General features: G+C 46.8%; 1 protein-coding gene across 1 annotated transcript in view; it reads right to left on the bottom strand.

Moving 5' to 3' along the window:
* Positions 1–17,500, bottom strand: part of LOC123747874 (lachesin) — a 171,291-nt gene that overhangs the window by 26,523 nt on the left and 127,268 nt on the right. The window contains exon 5 of the mRNA XM_069327092.1: positions 637–798. Coding sequence (XP_069183193.1) covers positions 637–798 — 162 coding nt within the window. The remainder of the gene's footprint in view (positions 1–636; positions 799–17,500) is intronic.

Genomic DNA, 17,500 nt, shown 5'->3' with positions numbered 1-17,500 from the left:
ACACACACACGCAGACACACACACACACACACACACACACACACACACACACACACACACACACACACACACACACACACACACACATTGGGGCCTCGTAGCCTGGTGGATAGCGCGCAGGACTCGTAATTCTGTGGCGCGGGTTCGATTCCCGCACGAGGCAGAAACAAATGGGCAAAGTTTCTTTCACCCTAAGTGCCCCTGTTACCTAGCAGTAAATAGGTACCTGGGAGTTAGTCAGCTGTCACGGGCTGCTTCCTGGGGTGTGTGTGTGTGGTGTGGGGAAAAAAAAAAGTAGTTAGTAAACAGTTGATTGACAGTTGAGAGGCGGGCCGAAAGAGCAAAGCTCAACCCCCGCAAAAACACAACTAGTAAACACACACACACACACACACACACACACACACACACACACACACACACACACACACACACACACACACACACACACACACACGCGCGCGCACACACACACACACAGACACACACAACAGTCTCAAAGTACCTTTGAGACGCTGAGAGGAGAATGCGTATACCTTTGCGTCGCAGAGAGGGGAATACGTATACCTTTACGTCGCTGAGAAACGTACCTTTGCGTCGGTGAGAGACGTACCTTTGCGTCGCTGAGAGACGTACCTTTGCGTCGCTTGCTAAGAGTGATGTGTCGCTGGTCCTCTCTGACCCAGGAGATGCGGGGGGGCGGGTTGCCCTCGGCGTGACAGGTGAGGGTGACATTACCGTTCTCCTGCACCACAACACTCGACCCACTGCTCAGCTCGTCCACTATCACGGGCGGCACTGTGGGAGTGGGGGGAGGTGGGGGTGAGTGGTGGGGGTGTAGGGTGAGTGTGGGGGGAGGTGGGGGTGAGTGGTGGGGGTGTAGGGTGAGTGGTGGGGGTGTAGGGTGAGTGTCGGGGGTGAGTGTGAGAGTGAGTGGTGGGGGGAGGTAGAGGGGAGTGGGGGGTGAGTGGTGGGGGAGGTAGGGGGAGTGCCCATAGTACTCAAGGTACTCAAGCTACGCACAGTCACTATAGGTACTATGCGGCGTTGCCGCACCTCTAGCACACAAGCCATGCTGCCAAACCTATTCTTTAATATAATTCATTAAATAGCACTTTGACACAAATTAATAGTATAAGAGAACTCTTAATAAAATGAAAAGTTATAATTCAATCTTTTGCGACAAAAGAGAACGTCTGTCTGTCCAAAGTAAGAGTAGAGAGAGAGTGGGGGTGAGAGTGGGGGAGAGAGAGAGTGGGGGAGAGAGAGAGGGGGGAGAGAGAGAGAGGGGGGAGAGAGAGAGAAAGAGAGAGAGAGAGAGAGAGTGTGTGGGAGAGAGTGGGAGAGACCGTGAGAGAGAGACGGGGGGGGGGGGGATACAACGGTCCCAATTCTTGTTGATTCCTGCCATAGTAGCCATACGTACTATACAGACGATGAGTCACAGTACCGACGTGGCCATCATCAAATCGTCTTCCTCCAAACGAAGAAACGTGAAAAAGTAAAGTAAAAAAAATATACAATATCCAATTTTATTTCAGAATAATAAAAAAAGTTCAAACGAAACCAGTTAAAAAATAAAATAAAAAAAAATAAAAAAGCAGTTAAGGGAACAGTACAAATATATTGAAAATAAAATAAAGGGAAGAAGGATGGCAGGTGTGGGCGTAGAGGGCAGGTGTGGGCGTAGAGGGCAGGTGTGGGCGTGGAGGGCAGGTGTGGGCGTAGAGGGCAGGTGTGGGGGGGAGGAGGGCAGGTGTGGGCGAGGATGGCAGGTGTGGGCGAGGATGGCAGGTGTGGGCGTGGAGGGCAGGTGTGGGCGAGCAGGGCAGGTGTGGGCGTGGAGGGCAGGTGTGGGCGAGGAGGGCAGGTGTGGGCGTAGAGGGCAGGTGTGGGCGTAGAGGGCAGGTGTGGGCGTAGAGGGCAAGTGTGGGCGTGGAGGGCAGGTGTGGGCGTAGAGGGCAGGTGTGGGGGAGGAGGGCAGGTGTGGGCGAGGATGGCAGGTGTGGGCGAGGATGGCAGGTGTGGGCGTAGAGGGCAGGTGTGGGCGTAGAGGGCAGGTGTGGGCGTGGAGGGCAGGTGTGGGCGTAGAGGGCAGGTGTGGGGGAGGAGGGCAGGTGTGGGCGAGGATGGCAGGTGTGGGCGAGGATGGCAGGTGTGGGCGTGGAGGGCAGGTGTGGGCGAGCAGGGCAGGTGTGGGCGTAGAGGGCAGGTGTGGGCGTGGAGGGCAGGTGTGGGCGTAGAGGGCAGGTGTGGGGGAGAGGAGGGCAGGTGTGGGCGAGGATGGCAGGTGTGGGCGAGGATGGCAGGTGTGGGCGTGCAGGGCAGGTGTGAGCGTGGAGGGCAGGTATGGGCGTGGAGGGCAGGTGTGGACAAGGAGGGCAGGTGTGGGCGAGGATGGCAGGTGTGGGCGTGGAGGGCAGGTGTGGGCGAGCAGGGCAGGTGTGGGCGTGGAGGGCAGGTGTGGGCGAGGAGGGCAGGTGTGGACAAGGAGGGCAGGTGTGGGCGTGGAGGCCTACTCCTCCTTAACCGGCAACTAAGGGTAGAACAAGGAATCACATAATTACCTGTTTAACACCATTTCCAGCCTCTGGGAATGGTGTCCCAACTCCAGTGGCGAATAACGGGGCTAAATGGTACAGGTTCGTACACATTTTAACTCTCTACGGCTCGTGTATGATAAATCTGTGCCTGATTTAAATGAGTTTCTGAATTAATCCTGCTCCTCTTAATCTGATTATCGACTATAGGCAACTATGATATAGTTGCCTATTGTTGTTGGGTTTGTGTTGAAGATGGGGGAGGTAGTGACTGAACACAGACAAGTTAACTCTCAGAGAGAGAGAGAGAGAGAGAGAGAGAGAGAGAGAGAGAGAGAGAGAGAGAGAGAGAGAGAGAGAGAGAGAGACAGACAGACAGACAGACAGACAGACAGAGATAGAGATGTTAGTTGCTGCTGTCAGTATACCCCCCTTGTAGTGACCACCTCCATATACCGGACAGGGCCCTGGGAGAGACGCTAGACAAGTCAGCTATCCTAGCTATCCTATCCAAGTCAGCTATCCAGCTATCCTCCCTAGAGCAGGTGTGGGCGAGGAGGGCAGGTGTGGGCACGCCAAAAGGAACCAGACTTGTATACTCAATATAATCCACAAGTGACCCGTCTCTACCACACACAGTAACACGGGCCGTCTCACGCACCCCAGTATTGACATGACCTTTACACGCGGGACTCTACGTTGGGGGTCGGAATACCTGGCCAATTAAGTCCAATAGGTCGTGAGGTCAAAGACACCAGCCAGCAGATGCCATTAATATACACACGGGACGGTTGACAATTTAAAATATTAATTTATTGAAGACTTTAGACGAACAATTCCTAACTGTGAGTCCCTAACAGAGGAAAATTGAATTGCATGAAGTAATCATGTAATTCGCACATGTGGTAATTCACACAAGTCCGCACTGTCTCTCCAATTGATATTATATACAACAGTAAGGAGCATGTGAGATCCTTGGCACCCTTTGATGTATGTATCTAGTTGTAATAATACCCTGTGTGGACCATCATGGCCGCCACATGCCTGACAACTTGGTGTCCCCCTGTCCCGGTGACCCCAGTTGATCTGACCCCTTGGTTAACGCCTCAAGGTGGTGTGAGTCTTCATTTCGGGCGGCCAGCTGACAGGCGCCGCGCCCAAACGCTACGGCTGTTACTGTCCTGCTGTGTACTTGTTACAAGAGTGCGTGGCTTGTTGTTGAAGATGGCAGAGGTGGCTAAACACACACTCAACTCTTCCAGTTTAGAGAGAGAGAGAGAGAGAGAGAGAGAGAGAGAGAGAGAGAGAGAGAGAGAGAGAGATGGTGTCAGCAGGAAGGGTGACTACAGCATCCATAATGTTGTCTGGAGGTGGTAGACATCCACTCTCTGTGTGTCTCTCTCTCTCTCGGCTCTCTTAAAGACGAGAGCTCCATTTGTACTCATTTATTGTTTTCTCGTGTTTTCTCATTCACTCATTTTCTCTCTCTCTCTCTCTCTCTCTCTCTCTCTCTCTCTCTCTCTCTCTCTCTCTCTCTCTCTCTCTCCCCCCCCCCCGATCGTGCGCTCAACTGTGCTAGTGAACCTTATCACCAATCAATCACACTGTCAGGCGTCACGCTCTCAGTTAAGTAATACACACAACAGTCATACACAGATTCAGTATTCATACAGTCAATATTTATACACAGTATCAGCAGGCATATACACAGTCAACAGTCATGTACACAATTGACAGTCATTCATCGCATCAACAGTACTACACACGATGCGCACATACACACAGTACAAACATCAGCACAGTCAACAGTCATGTACACAGTTAACGGTAATATACAGCCATACACACAGTCACACACACACACAGTCAAGCGGGGTATCATCCCCATGGTTACTGAGGTGTTTATCTAGTCTAGGCACACCTAATGTGAAAGGGGGGGGGGGGAAGGGAGGGCAAGGGAAAGGCGAGGGAGAAAAGGTCTATGGAAAAGAGGGGAAAGCGTGGGGGAGGAAGGGGAGGGGGAAGGGGGTTGGGTAGTATTAAGGGAGGGATGCAAAAAACCCACCACCATTCATACCTTTAAGAGCACAGAGAGGAGCCCAGGAGCTGGATCTCACTCTCCGGAGTCACAGCTAAGTAAGCACACACCACACAGCCGTGGCCACACGCAAGAAACTAAGTTTCATATCAATAACACGGAGATAAAGCGAGGGGGAGACATGACCGCAGCCTTAAAAATACTCATAGATTTTGTGTCACGAGTCGTTCACGAACAGGGGAGCAGGTGAAAGGCCTTAAATGAGCCACAAATAAACGAAATTGGTTCCGGACATGAAAACAAGGAATGAATACACCAAGACACCGTTTCCTTAACATTTTTACAATTATAGAATCACGATGATAGTTGTAATCTAACAACCACGTTTTATTTTTTAATTGTTCAGAGATCGTGTCCCATACCACCCCCCTATTATATGTTACCCATACCCCCCACCACGGGATATGGCGACCCCGGCCCTGTGAACCCGTACACTAAGCAGTGACGTAGTGAAGGCACACTTACCTCCACGCAAAGTGTGAACAGTGTACAAAGTGTTGGGGAACTTACGAGGCGGGAACATAGAGGAGAAGCCCAGCCCTTCCCAGCACACCTTGCTCAGGACATACATGTAAGCAAACGTGAGATAAGACAAGCAGGTGTGTGTGTGGACACCTGACATCCCGTTCCTCCTATTCCTTTGGCTCTTCCACCTAGCTCTTCCCCTCTTCCAGGTGGCGGAAGTGTCTGAGGGGAGATATGAGGGGAGGGAGGAGGAGGCGGCAGGCGGGGAGGAAGAGGACGGAAGTGATAAACAGAGAGAAGCGCCGATAACGCCAGGCACGGGAGGCATGATTGACGGGGGAGGGAGAGACGGAGAAGGTGGGTGAAGGGGAGGTAGACAGGAACGAAGGGAGGGAATAAGGTGGAGGGGAATAAGGGGGAAGGGATTGCTTGGGGGAGGGTAGTTGACGTAGGGAAGAATGGGGTGAGAGTGTAGAAGTGGAAGTGGGATAGGTGAGAAGGATAGGGAGACTGGGAGGATAGGGGGAACAGAAGGGAAAAGTGAGAGGGTGGTGAGGTAATGAGAGAGAGAGAGAGAGAGAGAGAGAGAGAGAGAGAAATGGTAGTTGGTAGGGAAGTTATAGTAAAAAACAGGAGATTAGAGATGGATGAAGATGAACCAGAGGCAACACACCGCCATCCACCCCTTCATCCATACAAACAATACCATCCATTCAACTGTCTATCTAAACAACTGCACACCACATACATATATTAGAATCGATTCCACGCATCCAATCCACGCTGCCATTTCACCGATTCATCCATCCATCCATTTATCCAAGCATCCTCCAGCTAATTCATCCACATATCCACCGACTCACCTCTCCACAGGCATAATCCACCCAGTTATCCATCAGCCACTCACCCGCACAGACAGACAGACAGGAGGATTACAGTACAAAAAAAAATGAGCATTTAACTCCCCCCAATCAGATCACAATGACGGACAACTCTTATTAAAACATAATTCCATGTCATGCATATAATTTCAAATTATTAATTATCGGAAAATATACACTTTTTTTATGCAACATTTCGAAGGAGGGTGGGGGGGGGGGGGTAGGGGTTTAGTGTAAGATTTGCAACTGGATGGAATTGGATAATAGTACTTTATTGCACAATTGAGAGAAGTGACTCAGGGATATATGCAAGCAGAGTCGTAAGCAGTAGGTAGCCAAGGCTCGAGGCGGGGTCCGGGAGCTACGCTCACTTGGAAAGAGCCTATAGGTTGGGTCAGGTACGTGAAGGTGAGGTATAGAGGTCAAAGGGGAATGAGGTCAGAGGGGGAGGGGGTGAGGTCAGTTATCCCAAAATCCTGGTGAAATCGGATATCAACAATATATCACCAAAACTGATAACACAAAAAAGATAACCAAAAAAGATAACATAAAAAAGATAACCAAAAAAGATAACACAAAAAAAAGATAAAAAAAGATAACACAAAAAAGATAACCAAAAAGATAACCAAAAAAGATAACCAAAAAAAGATAACACCAAAAAGATAACCCAAAAAAGAGGTTATTAAGATGAGTAAACCCGGGAGAGGCTACACAATGTAACAAAAGTGTTCCTCCTGGGCAGTAAACTGCTATATAACCAAAGTACGTATCCCAATTTTGTTTAGAAAATGGCTGTTATTGCCCTCAAATTTGGCTTCCGTGACCTCAACAATCCTATTCTGAAATTCCCTTATTTTCAATGAGAAAACGGGGCGAATTTGCGTTCTTCCGTTCACGTAAAGTGCGCAAAAACAAACTATCAAAGCTAACTTGTATTTGTTCTAAAGTTATACAAAAATTACCACAAAAAAAGATGGAGTCAATTTTTTGCGAGATTTACAATTATAATGTAAAATAACTTTTACGGATCAGATTTTCGCAGCATATTCTTTTTTTATACTGTGTTTGGTATACCGGTGTTCTTGAAGTATACTTGAAGGAAGTACTGGTATAGAACGCTACCATGTTCTTGAATTGATCAAGTTGAGCCTCAAGGATATGGACTTTGAGGAGCACCTTGTAGCCCAGTGTGCCGTAGTTCTTGACCGGAGTCTCGACTACCTCCACGGTCTTGTTTGGCCTTGTCAGGGGTCCTGGAAGCCTCGAACCGCTGGAACAAAGCTGCTTCAAGCCGCTCTCTTTGTGCGTTTCTAGCGGAATTCCTTGCTATCGAGAGGATCTCTTTCCTCCATGGTTCAGCGAAGACACTGGCTTCAACGTTCGCCTCACACAGCTTAGCGAAGAAGTCTTGGTGATACCTGAAGAAGGCTTCCGGCTCCTTATCCTGAACCGCGACAAATGGTTTCCTAAGATCCGAGTTGCTATGCAACTGTGTCCGCAACACCTTCCGGAAGCTCCCACCTGACCTGTTCCAATCCCTCACAGAGAACTCGATCTCCTGTAAGCAGTCCCACCGCTGGTACTGCGCGTGGGGGTTACGGGCTCACCATAGCCCGTGCTACATGGAGATTTCACTCTCAGTAGCTAAATCCAAAACAACAACATGGTACTGCGCCTCTGCGGTGCTTCTGCTTTCCTAAAGGCGAAGACTTCGAGGAAATGGTACTACCAGCCACTTCTTGGGCGAGCCGCTACCATTGCCGCCATGCTGAGGTCTCCCTGCCGCGACCTCCACACTTTAAGGCGTACAGCGTGGTCTAAATACTGGGGTAATCCTCTTTAAGGTCTTTATATTACAATTTATATTACTATAAAGCTCTAGAAGCCACTCCAAGTTTTCTCAGCCCTGAATCCATCTGAAGTGTGCACTGAGAAGCAAAATTTGTGGGAAATAATACATATTTTCAATATTTTCGAGACGTAAACTCTTGAATAACAACACTAACCCCTTAGCAACTTAACAAGTCCACAGTGAAATACTAAAGAGAACACAAAAGAGAGGTTATCAACAAGAGAACACCAAGAGAGAACACCTGTGTTTCATACGAGGCACCAACTGCAAATTGAGTGGAAGCCAATAGAGACATAAAAAGCAGTCAATTGGTTTCTATGTTGGAGCTTAGTGGGATGGGGAGGGGGGTGAAAAATGGGGAGATTAGAGAGGATAGAAGGGATAGAAAGGTAGCAAGAGGGGGAGAGGGGAGGCAAAGGGCAGATAGAAAAAGATAGGGGAATAGTCGGGAGAGAGAGAGAGAGAGAGAGAGAGAGAGAGAGAGAGAGAGAGAGAGAGAGAGAGAGAGAGAGAGAGAGAGAGAGAGAGAGAGAGAGTAGACTAGTAGAGAGGAGAGGAATTTAAGATATCACTCAGTCTTGATTGTCTAATGCCGGCTGCATCTTTTTCAACACTATCACGCCATCTACAATCATTCTCAACAGCATCACTCCATCTACAATCATTCTTCCCTACACTGACACACATTTTTGTATTTTATATATATAAATTTTTTTTTGCATCTCTCTCTCTCTCTCTCTCTCTCTCTCTCTCTCTCTCTCTCTCTCTCTCTCTCTCTCTCTCTCTCTCTCTCTCTCTCTCTCCCTCTCTCTCTCTCTCTCTCTCTCTCTCTCTCTCTCTCTCTCTCTCTCTCTCTCTCTCTCTCTCTCTCTCTCTCTCTCTCTCTCTCTCTCTCTCTCCACTACTCCCAGGTTGCATCTGCAACCTGTTCATTCAACTCACTGATACGCATGAAATCACTTCCACCGACCATAAGAAGACTTAGCTCATCCTGTTCCTTACATAATAACATTAAATATAGTTTATTCATAACGAATAAAAAACAATAAACTCGTCAAATAAATGAGTGTCTAGGCGCAGGCTTCAGATGAGCTGAGGCAGGATCACAGCTCCAGCCTGGGTACCACGAGGGACACCAATGGCATTAATAATTAACTATTGTCTTAGTATAAAAAATAATGGATGGAAGGAAGAGTGAGTGTCCATGAGTTGCTTCAAACTATATTCCAAACATTTTGTTTGTGTCGGGTGTGAGTGAGTGGTGCCCTGTGTCCCCTTCTGTCTGCTGATCCCTTAGTTTTATGAGGGGGTGAGAGAGAGAGAGAGAGAGAGAGAGAGAGAGAGAGAGAGAGAGAGAGAGAGAGAGAGAGAGAGAGAGAGAGAGAGAGAGAGAGAGAGAGAGGTCAATAAGAGCTGCCTCGTTTGGGTCAATAGGAGCTGCCTCACATGGGGTCAAAAGGAGTTTCCTCGTATGGGGTCAATATTAGCTTCCTCGTATGGGGTCAAAAGGAGCTTCCTCGTATGTGCCAGTAATCATTGAAACTGAAATTGAACTGAAACTGAAATAAGTTTATTGAGGTATAAACACACACAAAGGGATGAGATATGTTGTTGTTAAAGATTCGCTACTTGGAACAAAATGTTCCAAGTAGCACGGGCTATGGTGAGCCCGTAGTATACCTCAAGCTATTCGAATGGGTCAATAGGAGCTGGCTCGCGTGGGTCAATAGGTCTTCCTTATGTTTCCTATATTCTGGCGTACTTAACGGAGTTCTCTATGCCATCTGTTCACGTAAGAGGGAAAGAGGAAAGCAATAAAATGGGTAACTCTCCCCCAAAGAGGTTTCCACCCAAAAAGAGATAATTTAAAATGCCTTTTGAAGTTACAATGTTCATTTGTGAAACTCTAGACAACCGGAAAGCAGACTAAATTCCCGTTAAACGGATCCAAATATCTGTTAACAGATAACAAATGCCCGTTAGGAGGTGAAAAACTATTCATTACGAAGTTATCATTCAATTTTAAGCCTTTCAAAAAGTCCTTAAAAAGCCCGTTAGGAGCCAGTTTAAAGTCTTTCAAAAGGTCAGTTTATATCAAAAGTCAATTTAGAGCCAGTCAAATGCCAATTCGTAAAAAGTCAGTTTAAAACCCAATTACAGTAAATTTAGAGCCTGATAAAAGCTAATTTAAAGTACGTCAAAAGTCTATTTAAAGATTGTCAAACGTCAATTAAAAACCCTTCAAATCTTCACAACCATTAACTGTACAATAACAACACAATAATATTGTCAATAATATCCAAAACAAGCCAGAAAAGTATTTAATAGCACAATACAAAGAAAGAGACATTTTTTATTTCATTCACCCAGTTTCTATTTATCGGGTGAATAGAATATATATTCTATTTATACTTACTCACAGATTGATAGCTAAGTACACACACACACACACACACACACACACACACACACACACACACACACACACACACACACACACACACACAGCGTTATATGACAAAGAGTGCTGGGAAGACGGGACACCACGAGCGTAGCTCTCATCCTGTAACTACACTTAGGTAATTACACACACAGACACACACATATACACACGGGGTCTGGTAGCTGAGCAGACAGCGTGCAGGACTCGTAATTCTGTGGCCCGGGTTCGATTCCCGGACCAGGCAGAAACCGGGCAAAGTTTCTTTCACCCTCTGATGCCCCTGTTACATAACAGTAAATAGGTACCTGGGAGTTAGACAGCTGTTACGGAGCTGCTTCCTAGGTGTGTATGTGTGTGGGGTAAAAAATTAGTTAGTAGTTAGTTACAGTTGATTGACAGTTGAGAGGCGGGTGGAAAGAGCAGAGCTCAACCCCCGCAAGAACAACTGGGCGAATAAACACACACACACACACACGGTTCTAACTCATTCCATTTGATCTTTCATGTTTACAACTCTCAAACGTTTCCAGTCAGACCAACGTTGGTGCAAGAACAGGGGAAGAGGAGGCACAGGAAATGAAGAAAGGGATAAGGTATGGAAATAGTAAGGAGGTAAGGAGTAAGGAAGGGAAGGGAAGGGAAAGGAAGGGAAGAGAAGGGAAGGGAAGGGAAGGGAAGGGAAGGGAAGGGAAGGGAAGGGAAGGGAAGGGAAGGGAAGGGAGGAGTGGTGTAATGATGGAGGGGGAGGGTAAGAAAAGAGAGGGAAGGGGTGTGTGAATGTAACAATATATATCAGGACAACAGAACACAGTATGGAGGAGGCTGTATCCTGGAGGGTGACCAACCTACACCCTGAACGCCTCTAGTCGACACTACGGGCTCACCATAGCCCGTGCTACTTAGAACTGTGTTCCAGGTAGCTAATCTTTAACAACAACATCTAGTCGACGCCATTACGTCCTTATACAGGCATCCAAGGATCGGTATTTAGTTAATATTTGTTGGTATTGTTGTCTCTGATCATCATTAGAATCTGTTTTTCACAATACCAGACAAAAAGTTATTTTTTTATTATAAACAATCGATTACTATTTGATTAATCTATTTGGATTGGCCGATCTATAACCTCGTATTTTGCAGTTCATCGTTCGATCCCCGAAGTCCAAGTGATTAGGCATGATTCATTTCCTCTGTTGTATCCAGGCTTATATCCTATTTTCATATCCCCTTCATGTAATATGCAGTAACACTGTCTTAGGAATTTTCCAGATAATTTCCTAATCTTACCTCTAATTGGCTCTCACTCTCACTCTCAGTCTAGAAGAATCACTCTCTCCTAGCCATGTAAACATTGGCAGGTGTGGTGGGGATGGTAGTAGTGGTGGTGGTGTTCCTCTTCAGGTGATATCATATGTACTACACCTTGCTGGTGATAGTGCTATCATGTACTACACCTTGGTGGTGGTGGTGGTGCTATCATGTACTACACCTTGGTGGTGGTGGTGCTATCATGTCTAACACCTTGGTGGTGGTGGTGCTATCATATACTACACCTTAGTGGTGGTGGTGCTATCATGTGTACTACACCTTGGTGGTGGTGGTGCTATCTTGCACCCACCCACCTCTCCACCTCCCACATCGTCCACCGCTGGTCGTACAAATCTCTTTAAATGGTTTCAGAATTAATTTGAAAGGCCGCATGGAAATTGTATAATGGTGATGGAGAGGACTGTTCAAAGTGGTGTAATACGGAGCATTACAATTTGAAAAATGACGAGAACAATTTGCATATGGACCTTTTTTTTCCCAGTTTTACTGTGGTTTTCAGCGTGAGGAAAAATCCATTTCGGAATGTCGTCTCCTGGTCGTGTTCATAATAAACGGACACTGGATTTGGGGGATTACACGTACAAATGTTCGAACAGGAAGTGGATTAAAAAAAGGTTTTATATTTTTCCATAGATTCATCTTTGCTCTGTGTGCATTTTGTAAATATATCACACAAACTTGTAATGTTTCTCTCTGACACGCGCGCGCGCACACACACACACACACACACACACACACACACACACACACACACACACACTTGTGGTAGAGCCCAATAGGCTCAGGAATCTGTACACCTGTTAATTGACGGTTGAGAGGCGGGACCAGAGAGTCAGAGCTCAACCCCCGCAAGCACAACTAGAAGAGTACAACCAGGTGAGTACAGAAAACAGAAACACAGGGCAGTGTAAAGCGCCCTAAAAGCCTCCTCACTTAGGTTTCTGAATGATGTTCTAACTTTCGCCAGTGTAGAGTACGCTGCGGTCGTTATCCTATTTATATGTGTCTCAGGAGTTAGATTAGGCGTTACGTCCATTCCCAGGTCTCTTTCTCGAATCGTCACAGCAGGGTAGTTTCCCTTCATTGTGTACTAAACCTTTAGTCTCCTGTTACCCAATCCTATTTCCATAACTTTACACTTGCTCTTGTTGAACTCCAGTAGCCCTTTCTCTGACCATCTCTGCAGCTTGTTCAAGTCCTCTTGGAGTATCCTACAAGCCTCATCTGTCACAACTCGTCTCAATGATTTCGCGTCATCCGCGAACATCGATATGCAGGACTCTACTCTTGAAGACATATCGATCACGTATATTAGAAATATAACTGGTCCCAGCACCGACCCTTGAGGTACTCCACTTGTTACTGTTCGCCAGTCTGACCTTTCGCCCCTTGCCGTTACTCTCTGGCCTGTTAGGTAGTTCCTTACCCATGCTAGGGCCTTTCCGCTTACTCCTGCCTGCCTCTCAAGTTTGAATAGCAGTCTCCTGTGCAGTACTGTGTCAAAGGCTTTTTGGCAGTCCAGAAATATGCAGTCTGCCCATGCTTCTATGTCCTCCCTTATTCTTGTTACTTTATCATAAAATTCCAAAAGGTTTAATACGCATGATTTGTGTATGTATTCACCTAGTTTTATTCACCTAGTTGTGCTTGCGAGGGTTGAGATCTGCTCTTTCGGCCCGCCTCTCAACTGTCAATCAACTGTTACTAGCTACTATTTTTTCCCCACACCACACACACACATACACACTCACATACACACACACACCAGGAAGCAGCCCGTGACAGCTGACTAACTCCCAGGTACCTATTTAATAATTTTTTTAGAGTTACCCATTCAAAAAAAAAAAAAAAGTCAAGAGTAGCCTCTATAAAAGACTCGAGCAAACTTTAGGAATATCTCCACGACCCAAGTCTCTTATGAGGGGAAATTTATTCAAGCGAGTCTTTCTAGGGATCACGGGGTTGAGATATGGTGCCCTGAAGACACCCAAACTAACGTCATATTTCTTGCTGTAGATCTATCATAAAACTCTGGACAGACTTCTGTGGTTTGGTGAAGATATACTTGTAATTATATTCAGGCCGAGGACTCGTTATATTGTTATATATTGAAGATATACTTGTTATTATATTCAGGCCGAGGACTCGTTATATTGTTATATGTTTAAGGAGACACACGACACACACAGATACACTCACAAGGGGGTCTGATAGCTGAGTGAACAGCGCGCGGGACTCATGATCCTCTGGCCCCAGGTTCGATTCGCTGATGCCCCTGTTACCTAGCAGTAAATAGGTACCTGGGAGTTAGACAGCTGTTACGGGTTGCTTCCTTGGGGGGGGGGGGGTAGTGTGCGTGTGTGAGTGGGAGGGGGGGGGGGAAATAGTAGTTACTAACAGTTGATTGATTGACCGTTGAGAAGCTTGACCGTTAGGGGTGGTTAAAAAAAAGTTAGGTTAGGTATGTTAGGTTGTCGAAAAACAATTAATTCATGAAAACTTAGCTTATTAATCAAATCGGGCCTTGCAGAAGCGGGCCGAAAGAGCATAGCTCAACCCCCCGCAAGCACAACTAGATGAATACACACACACACACACACACACACACACACACACACACACACACACACACACACACACACACACACACACACACACACACACACACACACAAGAAGACAGCCGCTTTAGCAACATAATGAAAACAAAACATGTGACTCGTGCGAGCAAGAGAAGCAGCACGGAAACCAAACATTATTCCGGGTGACTGTGGGACAGGTGGTGGGTGACTGTGGGACAGGTGGTGGGTGACTGTGGGACAGGTGGTGGGTGACTGTGGGACAGGTGGTGGGTGACTGTGGGACAGGTGGTGAGTGACTGTGGGACAGGTGGTGGGTGACTGTGGGACAGGTGGTGGGTGACTGTGGGACAGGTGGTGAGTGACTGTGGGACAGGTGGTGGGTGACTGTGGGACAGGTGGTGGGTGACTGTGGGACAGGTGGTGAGTGACTGTGGGAGACAGGTAGGAGCCCCCCTCCCTCCCCTCCTCCCCCCCTTCAACCACTCATATAGATCTCTGCACAGTTTCATCAACTAAAGTGTCCAAGTTTACCTTACATCTCCCCCAATTAAAATTAAATTAATCACAAACTCTTTCAAGGTCTTAAGAACGGCTTAAAGAAACGCCTCCGAACCCGCCGTCTCTCATAACTTACCTAAGACTGAACCCTTCCTTTAATTTCAGGGGTCTCATTCCCACAGATAAAGGCTAATTTCGGCCTTGATTATAGCCTTAAATACTCCCGTCATTCCGTTCCGTTACCTCACCTCTTCCACCTATCTCTACTGTCACCCTTTCCACATGCTTTACAACACCCTTTCCGTCACCTCCTCTCCTTGTCTATAACGCCACTTATGTACCTCTCAGGTTATATTTGTGGCCATATCTCTTCCACATCTCTGTTCCTCTCACTGTTCCACACCCTTTTTCCCGTTCTCCACCAACACTACTATCCCAATTCCCCCCTCACACGCTACTATCCTTTCCCACAACTCCATCTTCCTATATACTAACCCTCTATCCCTCATGTTTCACCCCTTCCCCTAGACACCTCCCGCCCTCCCACACACTCCCTTTCCTCCCTCCTACACACATTCTCTCCCATTCACACCCCTCCCACTGTTCCTCGTTCCCCCATGTTTCTTTTGCACTTGGTTTTCTGTAATTCATGAAACCGAGGACTATTCTCAGGCCTTTGATGGTTGGCTTTGATACCTGTCCGCATACTTCCCGCCTGTGTTAGTCTCTTTTGGCGGGAAGGCGGCGATGGAAAGGTATGTGTGGGGGTGTGGGATGGGGGTGTGGGGGGGGGGGGTTGTAGGGGGTTTACTGACTCGGAGAGGAGCGACCTATTTGGGGGGAGGGGGGGAAGGGGGGGAGGGGGGGATAAGAACGAGTTAATGGCATGGTTGTGAGGTTTTATTTAAGGGAGAATGAATACACACACACACACACACGCAGTGATGTGGTGGAGGCTGACTCCATACACAGTTTCAAATGTAGATATGATAGAGCCCAATAGGCTCAGGAACCTGTACACCAGTTGATTGACGGTTGAGAGGCGGGACCAAAGAGCCAGAGCTCAACAACCCACCCCCAAGCACAACTAGATCAGTACACACTGTAACGATGTCAGACAGACGTATCCCCAATTCAAAACTTTACCCTAACCCCCCCCCCTAACCCTCCCCCCAAAAAAAAGTTAAAATGAAAAATAATAATTCACAAAAGTAGCTCTTCAATTGTTCTTTCCTTCTACAACCTGTCGAAGAGAGTAGCCACCTCCTCCTCCTACCCCCAACCTCGTCTCTTTGTGATTCATTTGATGGTGAAATTTCTCATTTAAATGCAGATTGACGCTGTAAAAACGGCCTATTTATTTGGGCCAAAGAAACAGGTTTTGGCTCCTCACAAGACTGGGGGCTTCTCCCGCTTGTCTGAAGGGCGCAGGAGATACGCTTGAATTAACAGTCAGGCAAAAACAGTGAATATCCTTAGCAGATTAACGAGAGGGGTAATGGGTGGTGTTAGTGGGGTAAGGGGGGGGGGTGGGGGGGGAGTACTTGCTGGTTGGGGGGGCAGGGGGAGGGGTGGGGGTGTCAGGTGGAAATGGTGAGATGTGAGTGTGGGTGTGGTGGTTGTAGTGGTTGTGGTGGTGGTAGTGGGTGTGGTGGTAGTGGGTGTGGTGGTGATGGAGGTGGCTTAAACAACTTCTTCTCTCAGGTCATTCCTCATGCTGACCCCTGTACTGGGTACCAATATTTCCTTACTTGTGTTTGCTCGTTGACGTTTCCTGCTTCCACCTGTATCTTCTTGACCTACTTTCACTCCCTGATTGAAGAGCCTATCCTTGTCCACCTTTTATATTCCCCCTTCGTACTTTATATGTTGTGATCATATCTCCTAATATTCCTTCTGGTCGCTAGGGTTATGACATTTATTTCCAATAACCTGTCCTCGTAGCTTAAACCCCTTAGCTCTGGCACCAATCTTATTGTAAACCTTTGTACTTTTTAAGTTTTGTCTTTGTGTGTATTCCATGCCAGTGCTGCGTATTCCAGTGTTACTTTAACAAAGGTTGAGTAGATCGCCTAAGTCCTGATTTAGATTTCTAAACGATACTCTTATATTTGCCAGCGTCTCATATGCTGCTGATGTTATCCTGTTTAAGTGAGCCTCCGGTGTTAGTGTAGCTGCCTTCCCCTTAGGGTGTAGATGTAGAACACCTTGTGACATCACCACCAAGTGTCAGAGAAGAGGTTCTGTCGACTTCAGTAGGTTACTGCACCTGCCTGGAGCCCATCTTGCCCTGTCTGAGAGCCCCTATACAGTTATCTCACCTCTGGTCTCTGTTTCCCACCGGTATGGCAGCTCGGATATTTAAGACAAAACAAATTTACAAAGTATCTACGGTCTTCTAACTTGAAGCATTTAACTCAATCACCTCTATGTAAGAGAGGACTTGGGAGAGGACTTGCGAAACCTCTTCATCTTTCCTCAGTCAAGGCGGCTTTGCTTATATTTATTTAGCAGTTTATGAGCTGCGAATCGAAACAAGATTTTATATTTTTTTTCTCGATTCTTTTCGAAAAAAGATGTAGCGGTTTCGTAAGTGAACACGTTAGTACTTGACGAATAATGACCCGAATATAGTAATTAACTCGAAATTGTAAGTTCTAGAGGTGCAGAAGGAGATGGTAAGCTCTGGGATTACTGTAGTGAGAGCAAATATGATCTTAACAATTTAATTTGAATGTATAATATGCTGTGGCTCGACTTGTTTACATATTTGCTATAATTTATTTACTAATTTTTTGTGCCAAATCAGTTCG

This window comes from Procambarus clarkii, chromosome 19 (genome assembly GCF_040958095.1).
Source record: "Procambarus clarkii isolate CNS0578487 chromosome 19, FALCON_Pclarkii_2.0, whole genome shotgun sequence".
Classification (NCBI taxonomy): Eukaryota; Metazoa; Arthropoda; class Malacostraca; order Decapoda; family Cambaridae; genus Procambarus; species Procambarus clarkii.
The sequence above is the reverse complement of the archived record's forward strand: the minus strand, read 5'-3'. Positions and strand labels throughout refer to the sequence as shown.